The 18,435-nt window shown below is 36.5% G+C and overlaps 1 protein-coding gene across 1 annotated transcript; it reads right to left on the bottom strand.

Annotated features, from left to right (window-relative positions):
- Positions 1-5,456: 5,456 nt before the first annotated feature.
- LOC130738572 (uncharacterized) lies at positions 5,457-17,137 on the bottom strand. Its single transcript, XM_057590607.1, has 12 exons — positions 16,579-17,137; positions 15,010-16,020; positions 13,584-14,879; positions 12,250-13,357; positions 11,722-12,009; positions 10,710-11,645; positions 10,031-10,611; positions 9,249-9,421; positions 7,791-8,042; positions 7,361-7,608; positions 6,267-6,433; positions 5,457-6,077 (listed from the first exon to the last, which is right to left on the bottom strand). Exons 1-7 carry the CDS (start codon positions 17,082-17,084, stop codon positions 10,096-10,098), a joined length of 5,661 nt encoding a protein of 1,886 aa, XP_057446590.1. The 5' UTR covers positions 17,085-17,137; the 3' UTR covers positions 5,457-6,077; positions 6,267-6,433; positions 7,361-7,608; positions 7,791-8,042; positions 9,249-9,421; positions 10,031-10,095.
- Positions 17,138-18,435: the final 1,298 nt, after the last annotated feature.

Genomic DNA, 18,435 nt, shown 5'->3' with positions numbered 1-18,435 from the left:
AAAGAAATGAGGCTATGCGGATGGAAACTTCGTTAGAAGCTCCGAATAGAAAAACTCTTCATTCAGGGTCTTAGTTAAAGTCCCCGAGAAGTTAAAGTCTAGCTTCGGCGGACTTCCGGGAAGCGAAACCTAACAAGCGTACAGTCCAGGGTTTCATATCGGAAAGATGGTCATGGGAAAAATACTCAAAGGTTCTTATTCTCTCTTTAATTCTAAAATTCTCTTTAACATTGCTCTAGGAGCGGATATAGCCTTTTTCGGACACTCTCGACCTTAGTCAGGTGCGAATATGGCTCGTGCTATCAATCAAAATGACTATAGTGTCATCCTTAAACATACTGCGAACTTTCGTCTTCATAACATTAGTCAAAATGTCAAACACAAGTCAAGTTCCACTCACGCTTACACAGAGTCCTATGCGTGAGCTGGAAATTAATTATTTAATTATAAAATCCTAGGTCTTACAATACTACCCCCCAAAAAGAAAGTTTCGTCCTCGAAACTTAAGGCTCAGCGAAGAGTTCCGGATACTGCTCCTTCATCTTCTCTTCTAGTTCCCAAGTCGCATCGCCCGTGACCTGGTTCCAAATCACTTTTACTAGAGGAACCTGCTTGTTCCTCAACTGCTTGATCCTACGTTCTTCAATCCTCATTGGCGCCACTTCAAAAGACAGGTTGTCTCTTAGCTGAATGTCGTCTTCCTTGATAATGTGAGAGGGATCAAGAACATACTTCCTCAATTGTGACACGTGTAGCACATCATGAATCTTGGACAGAAAAGGTGGCAACGCAATACGATAAGCTACTTTACCGACTCGCTCGATAATCTGATACGGTCCAATGAACTTCGGTGTCAGCTTCCTCGACTTTATCGCTCTTCCCACTCCGGTAGTTGGCGTCACACGGAGAAACACATGGTCTCCCGCCTCAAACTCTAACTCTCTCCGTCGTGTGTCAGCATAACTCTTCTGTCGACTCTGTGACGTCCTCATCTTCTCTTGTATTTGTTTCACCTTCTCAGTTGTTTGTTGCACTAATTCTGGTCCAACGAGAAGATGTTCGCCATCTGGAAACCAACATAGAGGAGTTCTACATCTCCTTCCATACAAAGCCTCATAAGGTGCCATTCCAATACTGGCATGAAAACTGTTGTTGTAAGTAAACTCGATCAACGATAACAGCTCATCCCAACTCTCTTGACTATCTAAGACACATGCTCGCAGCAAGTCTTCCAATGACTGTATTGTTCTCTCGGTCTGTCCATCCGTTTGAGGGTGATAGGCAGAGCTCAACCTCAACTTCGTGCCAAGCACATCGTGCAAGGCCTTTCAGAAACGCGAAGTAAACTTTGGGTCTCTGTCAGAAACAATACTCGAAGGTACTCCATGAAGTCGTACGATCTCCGCAACATACACCTTTGCAAGTGCCTCCAAATTATATGTTGTCTTCACTGGTATGAAATGCGCTGATTTCGTCAAACGGTCCACAATGACCCATATGGAATCAAATCTCTTCCTTGTAGTTGGTAAAGCTACCACAAAATCCATAGAGATACTGTCTCACTTCCACTCTGGCACATCGAGTGACTGTAACATACCCGCAGGCTTTTGGTGTTCTATTTTCGCCTTCTAACACGTCAGACATGCCGCCACAAACTCTGCCACATTCTTCTTCATTCCTGACCACCAAAAATTCAACTTCAGATCTTGGTACATCTTCGTCGATCCCAGATGGATACTCAATCTGCTCTTGTGACCTTCGTCAAGAATCATCCTTCTTAGCTCCATGTCCAATGGCACGCAGACACGTCCTTTGCAACGCAGAATGTTGTCGGTTCCTACCTCGAAATCTGGTGCCTTTCCCAAAATGATCATGTTCCGTTTCTCGATCAGCTCTTTGTCCAATAGTTGCTTCACCTTGATCTCGTTCAGCAAATCACTGGTGATTGTCACCATCCCAAAGCTCAATCTTCTAGGCGTCACTTGCATACCCAAACTGAGGTCGCGAAAAGTCTCGATGAGTTCCAATTCCTTAATCATCTGCGATGAAACATGAATTGTTTGGCGACTTAGTGCGTCTGCTACAACATTTGCTTTTCCTAGGTGGTACAGTAATGTGAAATCGTAGTCTTTGATAAATTTCACCCAACGCCTTTGTCTCATATTCAGATCCTTCTGATCGAACAGGTACTTCAGACTCTTGTGATCACTAAAAATAGTGAAGGTACTCCCATAAAGATAGCGCCTCCAGATCTTAAGTGCAAACACAACAGCCGCTAACTCCAAATCATGCGTAGGATAGTTCGTTCATGTATCTTTAATTGCCTTGATGAATAAGCCACCGCCTTCCGGTGTTGCATCAGCACACAACCCAACCCTTGGTACGAAGCATCGCAGTAAACCTCGTAGGGTTCCTTCTCTTGTGGTAATGTCAGAACCGGCGCGGTCGTCAAACGCTCCTTCATATCTTGGAAACTCTGCTCGCAATCCTCTGTCCATGCAAAATCTTGATTCTTTCGAGTGAGTTTCGTCAATGGTCCTGCAATCTTAGCGAAGCCTTCAATGAATCGTCGGTAATAGCCTGCTAAACCGATGAAACTTCTAATATCTGTCACAGTCTTAGGACGCTCCCAAGCAGTTACAGCTTCCACTTTACTGGGATCCACAGCAATGCCCTCCTTTGAGATGACATGTCCTAGAAACTTTACTTCCTCTAGCCAAAACTCACACTTTGCCACGTTAGCATACAACACCTTCTCCCGAAGAACTTGCAAAACTTGTCGCAGATGCTCCTCGTGTTCTTCACGATACCTCGAGTAGATCAAGATGTCGTCGATGAACACCACAATTAAACGATCCAAGAATGGATGGAAGATCCTATTCATGTAGTCCATAAACACCGCTGGTGTGTTCGTAACTCCAAACGGCATCACCAAGTACTCATAATGCCCATAGCGTGTTCTAAACGCGGTCTTTTGGATATCCTCATCTTTGACTCTAATCTGGTGATATCCCGATCTCAGATCAATCTTCGAGAAAACAACAACACCCTTCAACTGATCCATCAAATCGTCAATCCTCGGCAACGGATAACGGTTCTTTATTGTGACTTTGTTCAACTGTCGATAGTCCACGCAAAGTCGCGATCTTCCGTCTTTCTTCTTTACAAGTAGCACTGGCGCTCCCCATGGAGAAACGCTAGGAAGTTGAGTCTGGTCAAGTATTGTGATAATTTTTAAATGCTATCATCATCATTGTCCCTAGGTTGGATCTTTGGTTTGCAAACTTTATTTTTCTGGTGAAAGAAAGTTTTGGGAGAATGGGGGATTGATCCCATCTCAAAGTCCAAAGAAAAGTTGTTATGGTATTTGTAGTAAGTAGTTTCTTTTAGTTGTAGAATATTAAAGGTTTTGTATTATATTTTATATTTAATCCAGGCTTTTTGATTAAAAAACAAATTTTAAGTGAACTGTGTTTTTGTGTAAGAATAACTTTGCTCTTTTCTTCCAAGTTTATTAGTTGGTGATGCATTAATATTAGGACAATCTAACTATTAAATGGTAGCTTAATGGTGTATATTATTTGACTTGAAAGCAGGGGCGGAGGCATGAATTTCATAAAGGGGGACTACTAAGATATAAAGGAAGATAATTTATAAGAAAATTTCAATTTTTATCAACTAAAGAATGTGCAAAAAAAAAAAACATAAACAAAACAAGAATGAAGTAGCAGCCCAACCTAAGAAAAAACTCCTTTGTTGAAGGCCAAAACTTAAAGGGGACATTTTACAAACAGTTGGTGTGCATAATTTTTATAACTTTTTTTTACAAGCAAAACACAAGAACCACAAATTTAATCTCATATAATCAGACCGATTAACAAGGTTATTAAAAATGGACCGTTGATCAAATCGGTGAGGGAATTGGTTCACCGTTCATTAGATCAATCGTAGTTGAATTGTGGTCTGACCGGTATAGCCGCTATAAATTAAAGATATCATTTAAAAAAATTATATAGTAGATTACGAAAATTGATATTATATAATTACCAATTTTAACTGAGAAGTTAAATTTATATTTACCTTAAATATCACAGATTCAAATTGATTTCAAATAGTTTTAGAGGATTGTTTAAAAATTAACATACAAAAATGCTATCAAATGCTTCGTATAAGTTAAAACTATTATTTTATATTTTTTATTACTATATTGGAAAGAGGTGCAACTCTAATGTCAAAAAAAGTGCAGCCAGTAGCTTTCACGTCTAATAAAAAAGCCCATATGAAACAAAACCCTAATATCTATTTCTAATTTCAATTGTTAGTGGATAACACAGAGGTTCAAAAGAATGTCTACTGAATCTGAAAGAGAAACGCAAACAACACATAGATCACCCCTTCCTCTCATCTCAACCTTCCCCTCCCTCCTCTCCTTCTCAAGTTTCACACTGCTTCAATTTTTTTTCTTGAGACATTCCTAAAATTCAGGGGTGACTAAGCATGGACAAGTCACCCCCTGTGCCTCCGCCACTGCTTGAAAGTGAATTATGTCATGGAAAATCTCTCTTCACTTTCATGTATGTAGTTTATGGCTTATGCTCCATAAACTAATCTCAGTGTAACATTTAAAATTATGTGTCGTACGACGACTAGAGAACTATTAATATATTCCCATACAAATAATTTCATGTTAAAACTAACATAAAAATTAATTTTAATATCATTTCAGTACTTTTTTTTAGTTTTTAAAACCAACTTTAGATGTAAATATAATTAACTGTTTGATAATTTGATGAAAAAAATATTTGTGCGGAGATTAGAAAATATTAGTATAGATAGAATTTATATTTATTTATGTTTAAAGAATTAAAAGTTCATACAAGGGGAACAAGCATGAAAAATTTAATAGAGAAATAAGTTTTGATATAATTTCTATACTATACAACACAATATCATGTTTTTATTTTTGGACAACTCCCAATTTGATGATAATTTTTTTTGTGCGGAGATTAGAAAACATTATACATATATAATTTATATTTATTTATGTTTAAATAATTAAAATTTTATACGAGGGGAACAAGCATAGAGAAATACGTTTTGATATAATTTCTATGCAACATCTGGAAGCTAAAATAAGTCTTAATGATATCTTTTTGGCCACTTTATATTAGTTAATTCAGTATATGCTTACAAAGCACTAGAATTGAGTGTCTGAGTTTATGCTCTTTAAATATCTACATCTTTATTATGATTGTTCTTACATTCTTAGTATCTTGAATTTTTTACTATAATTTAAAATATTGATTGATGTTTTCAAATACAATAGACAAATTCCCCGTGCAACGTGCGGGTCAAAACACTAGTATATTATCAAACATATATTTAATCATTTCTCATTTAATCACAGTTCAACCACGATTAGATTATTAAATCGTCTTCACCGGTTCAACAACTGGTTTGATTTTAAAAACATTAATTTTAACCAATTAAAAGATAACATTAAAAAAAGAGTGTCAAATTTTAGAATGTTCTCACTTCTCACACATAAATGGCCAAGCTCAGTGGAGACTTACAATAAATAAAAATGAAGGTACTGAGGTTGGTAACTGGTAAGTAACTTTTAAAACTACGTGTAGAAAAAATCTCCATCGACTATGTTATGCTCATCTAATTTGATTTTACTCTCTTCCTTCCTTCAGGTTCCACCTAACGGCAAATTGTCCAACTTGATTGGCAAGTTTTTGTAACAATCTGGCTAAGCATGTCTTGATATAATTCGGGGATGGCGATTCTGGTCCGTTCAATGGCTTTGACGAGTGATGGTGTGATTTCATCTCTCTCTGAAGCTCCTCGTCGTTGATGAAGGTGTAGATTCCCTTGTCAAGAAGAGATTTGCAGAGAAAGCTGATGAAACCATGGCATGTATCAGATCCTCTGAAGTTGAGGAACACATTGAAGGTGAGTACGTGGCTGAAGGAAGAGGAGGAAGCCATGAGAAGAAAGCTACCCAGCTCAACACCGCTGACAATGGCATGTGAGGCGTTGAGCTCAAAATAAGCTAACCCAATTTCCCTTTACTGCTAAGTCAGAAGAAGAAAATTAACCAAAAACAAAAACAATTATTCACTGTTAAAAGGTCGCTTCACCTGCATAATTCTCCATCATCAGGCTCTCGAATTCAAGAGCCAGATCATGGGGAATTATGTGTGTGGATGAGACCTCGCTAATAGAGCTACCCAGAAGGATATGAGATGAAGGAGGGATACCTTGCACGCACTGCTTGCTCCAATGGTTGTTGCTCTGGTGGTACTGGTGTCAGGTGGTTGTTGCTCCTGAATAGTAGCAGCTGCACACTCTATAAGAGCGGATTTGGTCGGTGGAGGACGTCGTGAGGGACCACCATCAGTTGCCCTAACTCTTATTCTCCCAGTGTCTTAAAAAAATATAATGCAATGCAACTAAGTTAAACCAAGAAAAGAAAAAAAAATTCAGCTGAGTTAACATAATACCGCATTCTAATTTAAGGTAGCGTAAACTATAAAAAAATACACACCACATTATAGAATAGGGTACCCATTTTATTGAATTCCGCAAACTAGAATGCGGGATAAAAAAATTGACTGCCGCATTCTAGAATGCGATGCGGTAACATGATGTGCCCTAGAAAAATAACATTCTGCATTCTAGCTTGCAATATGTACTTTGCCTACCGCATTCTAGAATGCAGTAACATTTCACCATGGTCAGACCAAAGGAAGCTTTACTGAACTAAATCGGGATAAAAATGCAACAAGGGAAGAAGAGGAAACATTTTTGATGTTGAAGATCTTCAAGTTTTGATGAGGGAGAAGAGGAATGTGGTAGGGAGGAGGGAGGGAGAATAAGGGGGATGGTGAGAGAGATTTAAAGCCAATGGTATTTTCGACCTTTTCAAAAAAGGGGATGGTATGGTTAGATGTGGAGAGGGTAGCAATAGTTTTGTTCGATAATCAAATTTAAAGTCACTAAAATAATCAACCTATTAGAATAAGCCTAAATGCATAGGAAGGCTATATCAGTACGCTGTGGTCTTTTCCTCTGCTCCAGTTGGAATCACAATCATATGAATTGCATGCTGAGCAATTCGCATATATTCTATTACTTCAAGCAGATATTATCAAATTGATTAACTAAGACCATGAAAGATGCATGTCTCAGGATGAACCAAAGCAAGTAAGTAGTCAAACTTGTCAGCAAAAACCTATGGCCTAAAACTAAATTATGCAACTAAATAAGCAACTCCCTAACTTATTGTCGTTATTTGCTTTCAAAACATGAATCATCAACCAAATGACATATTGTAAATGAATTAACTATTTACCGTAATTGTCACAACAATTGGATCATCCTCGTGTGACTTTACATGTTCCTAGCCTTGTTGCTGAGGCTTCCTCCCCCGAAGCCCTCGGCTATAGAAACACACTGGCCAGATGCTTGCCCCAACTCATCTGACACAACCTGCTCTTCCACCGCTAGCGCCGCCGGTGGTGCAGGGGCTTGAGGTGCACGATTCCTCCTAATGTAGTTAATCAAATGTGCCTCCCTGATCAACCGGTCTATCTCACGGGTCTTGCAACAACAACAATGATGACAATGCTTAGTTCTAGGCTTCCTTATTTCGTTTTTACCAGTATGCTCCCCATTAGTCAAAATCAAATGTACCCCGCCCCTTTTATGATTGCATCTTTATTTAAGTGACTTTCATTTTGTTATCATTTCCTTACTTGGTGAAAGGGAGAGAGAAATCTTACAAAAAATCATGAAGCAGCCAGGGAAGACGAGGAAGAACAGAGGGACACAGCTGAGTTGATTAAAGCACAGAAGCAGAATTGCCACCAGGAACTTCTTTCATTAGATTCAAATCCCATCACATGACTGCTTTCATCAATTGAAATAGATTGATCTTCTGTATGTGTCACTTGATATTCCAATTCCATTGGATCCCAAGCCATGGTCTTGTCAGTTGAGGCAGGCTGGCATTTCTCACTTCTCACCTGATATTCCTATTCCAACAGATAGAATACGATCATATCATTAATTCTTACAAGATACAAAATGAAATAAGAAATAACAATTTTATGGAGCATTAGATTTCTTGTGGTTCAAATTGATGGGATACTGCATAGAATCAAAAGTAAATCGAATGGTGGAAAAATGGGAATGATTTTAGTAAGACCATCACCCCAATTGACATGTGAGAAATCTGTAAGCTAAAGAGTGATTAGAGGATTCAGATTCAGAATCTTGTCACTTCATCCTTCATGTTTGTTAAACCTTGTAGTTATGATTCGTGTTAAGTAATCAGCTTCCCAATGGGCTCATAAGTATTTTAATGACAACTTCCATGTATAGTTAAAACAAACAAGCTCTAAATATTCATTTTCAAAATCATGTCATCCGTGACTGCATATTTCAACTTACATCTTCTCGAGGGAATTTTTTTTACTAAGCATTGAATTGAATTTGCACAATATATGGTTAATATCACACGTTCTAATTAATAAATAATTTGCGTACAAATTTATAACCTATGCCAAGTTGGCAAGTTTAATTATTTGTAGATCTTATTTTGTTATGGCTGTGTAATAATTAATACAAATGATTTAGAATAAATTACTTTTACTTTATTTGAATTTTATGCTAATTACAATTTACACAGATCTCCTGAGTTTCATTTTCTTTTTTATAAACTTCTTTTGAAATGCGTTCAATAGTTGAGGTAGCTGAAATATTCAAATTACGGAATAGGCAATGATTATTTTACTCAACCATCTACTTTTTCATTACCCGGAGAAAATTAGGACTAAACTGTGGTCACTTTTTCGAAAAAGAAAGAGATAGTAATATGATTCGTTTTTTGTTATTATGTTTTTTTCTCTCTTTTTTGTAGCCACTAGTATACTCCCTCCGTCCCTAATTAAGTTGTAAAAATGACGCGTATTGTGTAGTAATAGGAGGAAAGAGAGTAAAAATTAGTTTCAATTTCAAAATTTTGGCATTGAAAAAGCAATAAATGCAAGGATAAATATGGAAAAAAATATTAACTTTTGCATAGTTAGCTTATATTTAGTGACACCACATATGTCTCAATGTTAGCTTATAATTAGGGACGGAGGGAGTATTGTTTTGCCTTTCGTCTAAGAGTTAGAAACTCTAGATTAGAGAATCACATCGAGAGAAATGCCATTAATAATTTAATACCATCTTACCTTTGTTGAGACACTAGGGATTGATAGCAGCTCCATTAATGGACCCTTGCCACTATCCTCATAATTGCTGTCGTTGAACTCTACCATTTGCTTTCCTTTGGATTCTTTTTCTTTTTCATCCCCTTCAAATTTTCCTTGGATGATTGAAGTTAAATGTTCTTGCTCTTGTAAACCTGAAGAAATTCAAGAAGAATTTAAGACTTATCTTCACCTTGTTCATCGTCTTTATTTTACTGTCTTAGCATTGTGGAGTAACTAAGCTGCTAGAGTTATGTACACTTCAACACCCTAAAAATTTAAAGTAAATATAGCGCTTTACTTTAGTTCTAATAGAATTTTTATAATCACCATATAAATGGATGTTAAAGATATGCACTACATCTTTTATATGAATTCATCACACAAGGAGAAATATGCCAAATTGCCAATAGATTATTTACCTCCAACACTAGCATTATGACATTACTTAATCCAAAACTAATTATGAGGATGCTTAACAAAGTGGCTTGCCTCTTTTATTGTCAAACCTCAATGTATCTACTTTTCTCTTTCTCGGTGCCACTTAGCTGCTTGCTGGGATTATTAATTTGAATGAGATATTTCAAATTATGAAGTTACAAACATGTTTGTTAAATCAAATTGTATAAATGAAACTTTTTAGCATTTGCTTACAATATAATTCACAATTTAATATCATTCAATGTCTGTTACAATAGAAAATTACTATTTTGTCATTATTCAGTGAAAGCACACAAAGAACAAAATGCCAAAAGTTTATTTACCTTGGACACTGGTGGTGCTACTGCATGACTTTAACACACCTAGAGATGTTTCCAATGAAGACAACTTATTTTGTTTTTGTATGAACTGTCTCTGGGAAACTCCCCCACCATGCTTTACTTTCAGAAATGGTTGATCGGATATCCTCCATGCTACTTTGTTTGAAAATGTGGAGTCCAGTTTGGATAACAGATAATACTGTTGGGTTCAATGTAAGATCAATATCAATTGAAACCACCACATGATTCCATTCATTTTCTAAAAGTACTTCAACCAAATTATCTTTGAATTTTATCTGTTTTTCACCAAAAATAAGCATATGATCAGTTCCTACTAGGAACTCAAAATTAAACCATTTTTCAGTTAGGAACTCTGTCCTCATTTTATTGCCATTGATGATCATCATGGGTCTGAACCTGACAGGGTGCACATGCACAAGTCCAACAAGACAGAGGGATAAGGATGCAGGGAATTCATTACGAAACCAGAAAGAAATTGATGGTCCCCTCGTACAATGCTCAAACCACCTTGGAATCCTTGTTCCAGGCAAACAAAATCTCTTGTTTCCAGCCTCATGCAATTCCTACCAGTCATAGTTAATTAGTTTAGTCATACATAGAGCCTGAGTCAAATGAAATTTAAATATCAGTCATCAAATCAAATATGTAAGCAAAGAGGAACCTGATTCAGTAACATGCTTGAACACAATGAAATCAAGGATGTGCAATATGTTGCAGACAAAAGTTCTATGTATGGAGAAATCCCTATGATTTCTCGAAGATTTTCACAATCATTCACAATAAGTTCCCTCACAAAGCTACTTCTTTTGATGCCTGCAAGATGAACTGTGAGGTCTATATAATTCAAGGATGTGCACCATTTTGCGGAGAATGTTTCTAAGTTGGGTGGAATCCCTCTAATCTCTTGAAGATGCTTACAATAATCCACGGTGAGTTTCCTCAAAAAGAAACATTCTTTGAAGCATGCAGGCAGAGTTGTGAAAATATTCAATGACAGGTCTAACTCTCTCACATTCGTAAACCAAGCAAGAGCTGTTCGAAGGACTTCATCTGATATATTGCAAGCCAAAAAATCAAGTTGTTTCAGGGTTGAGCTCATTTTCTCTTCACATCCGTCCTGATTAAATGGTTGCAACCCTTCGCATTGCCAAACACTCAGCTCCTCAAGTTCTGGCAACATTGCAATGCCACTTGGTAACTGAAGCATTCCACAGCCATGCAGTTCTAACCTTCGAAGCCGAGTGAGATTTCCAATCGAAGATGGCAGTTCCTTTATGGGAGTGTGGTGCACACCAATAAGTGTTATGTTTTCCATCTTTGCTAATATTTCTGGAAAACTCTCAAGGCTTGAGCAATGTGAAAGATACAGTTCTTCAAGAGAGGCCAACTTCATGGGTGGAAAAGTCCTGATCTTGCAACAACCCTCAATATCCAAGATTCTAAGTTTATTCAAGAATCCAACTGACTCGTGGATTTTGATTAAATTCTCACAATATACAAATGATAGTTTTTCTAAATTTGGGAGACCAGAAAAATCAGGTATTTGTGTTATAGATTCACACTCATCAATACCCAAAACTCTCAAATTCATGAACTTCTGTAAAGAAAAAAAAATGATTAATCAAAAAAGAATTTATTTATACACAGGATTGGGGAAAAGAACTTATACTTGCCTTATGTAAGTTGAGCAACTCGAGTGACATGAAGAAGATACTAGCTAGCTTGAATATCGCAAGTTTCTCCGGATGAAAATCAGATGGTAAAGATTGTGAAGGATATCCCTCCCATTCCAGCACTCTTAAACTATTTGGAAGATGATTTGGACCTTTGGAAAAACAACCATTTCTAATAATTAGCGTTTTGAGGTCTTGCATCTTCTTGAAGGCCTCTCCATCCCATTCTACTACTTCTTCTTTAAATAAGGGGAATTCCAGAATTATGATTTGAGTTTGACTAGTTCCCTTTTAACACATAAAGCAGAAGTTAACCACAATACATGTAAATATATTAGAAATTTGATATGTATACTTAGAAAAATTTACATATTATAAAAGCGTAAAATCAACAAGTGAATAAATTATAAAACTGACACCAAAATATCAGAAATGGAGAGATAAATGCAATGTCAACTAAAATGTAATGGTCAAAACAAATAAATCAAGGTTAAGGAGGAAATACAAAAATATGTGTATTAAGCTTACCGTATTTTCTTCTAAAACATGAACAATATCCTCATAGAACCATAACCTGCTGCGTTGGCCAGGCTCTTCCGGAGATTCCTGGCGAACAATTTCTCTACCCATGTCTTGCATCAAATCAGGCAAAGTCACCTCACCATACTGATTGATTTTTATGAGAGTTTTTTCAGCTAACACCCTAATACCATATTTCATGTCGACACCATAATGAGCACAAAGTATATTTTCAACCACTGCCAATTCATATCCTTCGAAGAAACAAGCAATGTCAAGAAAAATATTCTTCTCTACTTCATCCAAACCATCAAAGCTAACTCTAAGTATGTCTGGGATTCCTTTAGCAAGCATTAATTCATATCCAGTGAATGAAGATTCGCATTCTTCTATACTTCTTCCAAACAAGTTTGAACCCATTAGTTCTAAAGCAAATGGAAGGCCAGAAGCATGAGTTACTGCACTGTCTGCAATCTCCCTATAACTTGGAGCGACGTTGTTAGTTCTAAAACCTTTCCAACTAAGCAATTGAAAAGCTTCTTTCCTGTTTAACTTCTTTACCTCATATATCCTTTTTATCCCGTGAGTTGCTAGCAACTCTTTGTCCCGAGTTGTAATGATAATTCTGCTGCCAGCACCAAACCAATCAGATCCTCCAGCAGTGACCTCCACTTGCTCTAGTTTGTCAACATCATCAAGAATCAAAAGAACTTTTTTTCGCTGAAGCCTATGCTTTATTATTGAAATTCCTTGTTTGACACTTACTAACTTAATTTTCTTCTCCCCAACTACTTTAGATAGAAAGATCTCCTGAAGATGTACTAACCCATGTTTATTTGAATTTTTTTTCACATTTTCTATAAAACACAAGCTTTCAAAATGGTCGGCAATCAAATTATAAACTGCTCGAGCAATTGCTGTTTTACCTATCCCACAAATGCCATGGATACCTACCATGAGGACTCCATCATCAAACCCAACATCCAGAATTGACTTTACTTCCAGCACTTGAGACCTCAATCCAATTGGGTAATCAGCAACATGCAAAGGAACACGATTAATTTTTCTTGAGATTTCTTCAACAATCCTCTCAATAAACTCATATTCATATCCACCCCTGCTCAATCAGAGAAGTTTGAATGAAGTCAAATTAAATGCATCAATCCCTGTCTTGATAGTTGATATTTATATTATAACAATTCAAACTATATGATATATAATGATTAAACTTGTTCATTGTAAAATGCATAAATTTCCTCATTAAATTTAAACATTAAATTTATTAAATACATGAAAAATTAAAGAAACAATAAATAACATAAAAGATTGGTGAGGAGAGGTACCCATGTTTGATATGCCAACCAGACAAGTTAGCTGTTTGAAGCAATGCCGTCCTCCATTTGATCACTTTCACCTGGTTATCCTTGAACTTCTTCTCATGATTAAACAATGCTTCTCCACAACTACCTCTCTCATGTAGTATATCAGAAGGATCCACATCATAAAAAATAGGTAAAACCAACTGACCCTTCCCTTGAATGCACTCAATGATATTGGCAAGTTCATCTAGGCAGTATGAAGAAGATACATAGCATTTCGAAAGCACAATAATGGCAATCCGAGACTCTTCAATTTCCTTGCGAGTTCCTAGTGTTATTTTCTCCCCTCTCTGAAGCTCCATATCACCAATGAATGAGCAAATCCCCTTTTCAACCAGAGCATTATAGAGATAGCCAATGAAACCAGTCCGGGTATCTAGACCACTAAAGCTAAGGAAAATATCGTAAGTCCATTCATTGCCGAACCATACCCTACTGAGGTTGCCAGGATGCCTTGATGATTCCTCTTGAGCCATATCTTGTATCTCTTTATCTAGAGTTATTGCATGTTGATTGAATTCAGCTTCCCATTCTTCTATACTCAATCCAAAAAAGTTGGAACCAATTACTTCCAAAACCAATGGAATTCCAAAAGCAAAATTTATTGCAAGGTTTAAAATATTTCTATAACTTGGACCAAATTTGTCAGTTTTAAAAGCATTCCAGCTAAGAAATTCAAGAGCATCTTTCTCATTTAACTTCTTAACCTCGTATGTCCTTTCAACTCCACGTGTTGCCAACAAATGTTTGTCTCGAGTTGTGATGATAACTTTGCTGCCAAAACCAAACCAATCAGATCCCCCAATCATTGACTCCAACTGCTCAAATTTGTCCACATCATCAAGAATCAAAAGAATCTTCTTTTGGTGGAGCCTATGCTTTATTACTGAAATTCCTTCATTGACACTTCTTATATGGACACCTTCTCCAAGTATGTCGAAAATGAGCTTTTGTTGGAGATGTATCAACCCATGTTCACTTGAAACATATTTCACGTTTTCAAGAAAACATAAACCACCAAATTGTTCAGCAATAGAATTATAAACTGCTCGAGCAAGTGTTGTTTTTCCTATTCCACCAATGCCATAAATCCCTACCATGTGCACTCCATCATCAGATCCAACATCTAGGAGTGATATTACTTCAAGCACTCGAGACTCCAACCCAACTGGGTAATCGGCAACATGTAAAGGAAGATGAATAATCTTGCTAGAGACCACTTCGACCATCCTTTCAATAAACTCACGTTCATCTTCATCCCTGCCCAATCAGAGAAGTTTAAGCAAAGCAATTCAAACTGTTTGATATCCAATTCAAGGTCAAAACATGCATTTCTTTTTCTATTCAAAATTTAAACAATAAACCAGTAGAAAAAGGCATGTAGTCTCACCTTACCATTTGTTCTATCAAGGGATGTAGTCTCACCTTACCATCTGCAGTAATACTTATGAGAGGTTTGTCAACAAACACTTCAATAGTAAGATTCATCTGGTAATCATAATGAGCACAAAGTATATTCTCAACCTCTGCCAATTCATATCCTTTGAAGGAACAAGCAATGTCAAGAAAAACACTTTTGTCTTCTTCATCCAAATCATCGAAGCTTACTTTTAATATTTCAAGAATTTTTCCATCAGGAATCCATTTTAACTTCTCTAATGCAGATTTCCATTCCTCCACACATCTTCCAAACAAATAGGAACCCATTACTTTTAAAGCCAATGGAAGACCATAAGCATAAGTTACTACTTGGTTTAAAACTTCTGTGTGACTTGGATCAGCCTTGCCATCTCTAAAAGCTTGCCTCCTAAGCAACTCAAGAGCATCTTTGTTACTTAATTCTTCTACCTTGTATATTTTTTCAACCCCACGAATTGCTAGCAAATGTTTATTCCTAGTTGTAATGACAACTCTGCTACCAGGACCAAACCAGTCAGGTCTTCCAACCAAGGCCTCCAATTGCTCTAATCTGTCCACATCATCTAGAAACAAAAGAACTTTCTTTCGGCAGAGCATAGACTCTATTGTTTTAGCTCCTCTAGAGACATTTCCCAAACGAAAGTTCTCTCCAAGTATGTCAAAAAGGAGCTTCTCTTGGAGATTTACTAACCCACGTCCACTTGAGTTTTCTCTTATATTATCAAGAAAGCAACAGCCTTCAAAGTGTCTAGAAATCAAATTATGAATTGCTTCAGCAAGTGTTGACTTGCCTATTCCGCCAATACCCCAGATCCCTACCATGAGGACTCTATGATCGGATCCAACATCCAGAAGCGAGTAAACTTCTTGCAACCGAGATTCCAGACCAACTGTGTAAACCGGAACATGTAAAGAACGAGGGGAAATCTTTCTATGGACCTGTTTAACAATCTTCTCTATAGTCTGGTATTCATATCCATCCCTGCCCAATGAAAAAAGTTTATGCAAAGTCATATTACTACTGCTACATCACATCCCATTTATAGATACTGATTACACTTTTGCAATTCATCCTGTTTGATAAACAATCAAACAAGCATTTCTTTTCTCTTCAAAAGTAAACAACAAATCTTTTTTTTTTTAAATCAAAACAACAAATCATTGGACAAATGAATATTGTTTTTGGAAAAGGTAAAAACATAGGAGAGGAAAGGTAACAATATATAATAATACTCCCTCCTCCGTTCCTATTTAACTGTCTACTTTGAAGGAATTTTTTTTTCCTATTTAACTGTCCACTTAGCATTTCAAGAGAGCATTTAATGATGTTTTTACAATAAATGCCCTTGTCAGTACAATAAATGAGGAGAGATAACACATATTTTAAAGGATAAAATAGAAAAATAATCCTCACTTTTTCTAAAAATCAACAAAATAAATCACACCATATGTGCCTCCCTTCAAAGTGGACAGTTAAATAAGAACTAATGGAGTAATAACTAGAGAAAGCAAAGAAAAAAAAATATAAGAAAGAACATACCCATGCTTGAAATGCCAACCAGACAAGTTAGCCACTTCATTCAAAGCGATCTTCCATTTGATCAACCTTTCCTTGTTATCCTCGTTATCCTTGAACCTCTTCTCATGGGTAGCCATTGCTTCTCCATAAGCCCCTTTTAGCTCTCGAACATCAGAAGGGTCTACTTGATAAAAAACAGGTATGACCAACTGACCCATTTCCTTCTTGCAATCAATGATCTTGGAAAGTTCATCTAAGCAGAATGATGAAAATGCATAGTTCTGAGAGAGAACAATGATGGCAATCTTGGAGAGTTCAACTGCCTTGAATAGTGGTGGTGTGATTTCCTCATCATCAAAGAAAGTATAGATTCTCTGGAGCTCCTCATCATCAAAGAAAGTATGGATTCCCTTGTCAGAGAGAGCTTTGTATAGATTGCCAGTGAAACCAAATCGAGTATCAGAGCCTCTGAAACTGAGGTACACATCGTAGGTGAAGGAGGAAGACGAGGAGCGTTGACCTGCCATGAGCTGATGCTTCCTTTGATTCTGCAAGACCGACCAAATTTAGCTTACTGAGTCTGAATGTAATAAATAAATAAATAATTGATACCAAACAAACAATATATATAAAACTATAAATGAATGGTTATGAAAAAAATAAGGCTTAAATGCACTTTTGGACCCCAAGTTTATATTTTTTGCGATTGTTGACCTTGATCTTAATTTTCTACGAATGGAGACCCTAATCTTTCAAAATGTTGCACCGCTTACCCTTCCGTCCAAATCCGTCAAAAACTTAATGGAACCCACTTACCTGACCTTCCGACGGAAGGGTAAACGGAGCAACGTTTTGAAAGATTAGGGTCTCCATTCAAACTAAAAATAAGATCAGGGTCAACAATCGCAAAAAAAGTAAACTTGAGGGTCCAAAAGTGCATTTAAGCCATTTTTTAAAATCCCCCTTTTATCCACGTGGAAGGCCATATCAGCGTGTTTCGTCAAGTTTTTGACGGATTTGGACGGAAGGGTAAACGGTGCTGCGTTTTGAAAGAATAGGGTTCCTATTCGTAGAAAAAAAAGATAAGGATTGGCAATCGCAAAAAGTTAAAACACGAGGGTCCAAAAGTGCATTTAAGCAAAAAAAAATAAAGAGAGAGAAGAATCGTGAACAAAACTAATTCTCATTTTTTATTCTTTGATTCAAAATTCATCATGCCACACCCAAAAAGTTCAAGCTCAATTTTTTTTAATACTTATCACATTCAATATACTAAAATTAAAAAATGAATTATTTTAATGTGATTCTAATAAATATTCATGTCATCCTCTATTATATATTCAAGTGAAATGTATAATTTGTGTACCGCACTTATAACTGTGGTATGTAATTGAGTTCTCGCATATATAAATGCCATAAAATAGGTGGCATGAATAGTTATACATGATGAGATTAAAAAATAAAAGAGATAAGAGGAAAGGTGAAAATAAACTTATAGCAAAAATTATTGAGATTAATTTCTATGCACCGACGGTGTAAATAAGTTTTACACAATCATTCAATCACATCCCTCCATTTTGTTAGCTCACAATTAATTTTAAATTTTAATAATATCTAAAATAAAAAATGGAAGGTTGTGATTGAATGATGGTGTAAAACTTTTTACACCGTCGATGCATAGAAATTAATCTCAAAATTATTATACACTTATAATTTCTCTTTAAATAATTTCTTTGGGTTAAATATGTTTTTCGTCATCCTCGTAAGATACCTCAAGCAGTAGGAGTTGGGTGACATATGGGTTGGATATGAGGAGGTCCAAGGGTAGATTCTTCGCGGGTGCAATTTATCTTTCCGATGTATCAAAAAAAAATATGT

Source organism: Lotus japonicus, chromosome 2 (assembly GCF_012489685.1).
Source record: "Lotus japonicus ecotype B-129 chromosome 2, LjGifu_v1.2".
NCBI classification, from domain to species: domain Eukaryota; kingdom Viridiplantae; phylum Streptophyta; class Magnoliopsida; order Fabales; family Fabaceae; genus Lotus; species Lotus japonicus.
The sequence above is the reverse complement of the archived record's forward strand: the minus strand, read 5'-3'. Positions and strand labels throughout refer to the sequence as shown.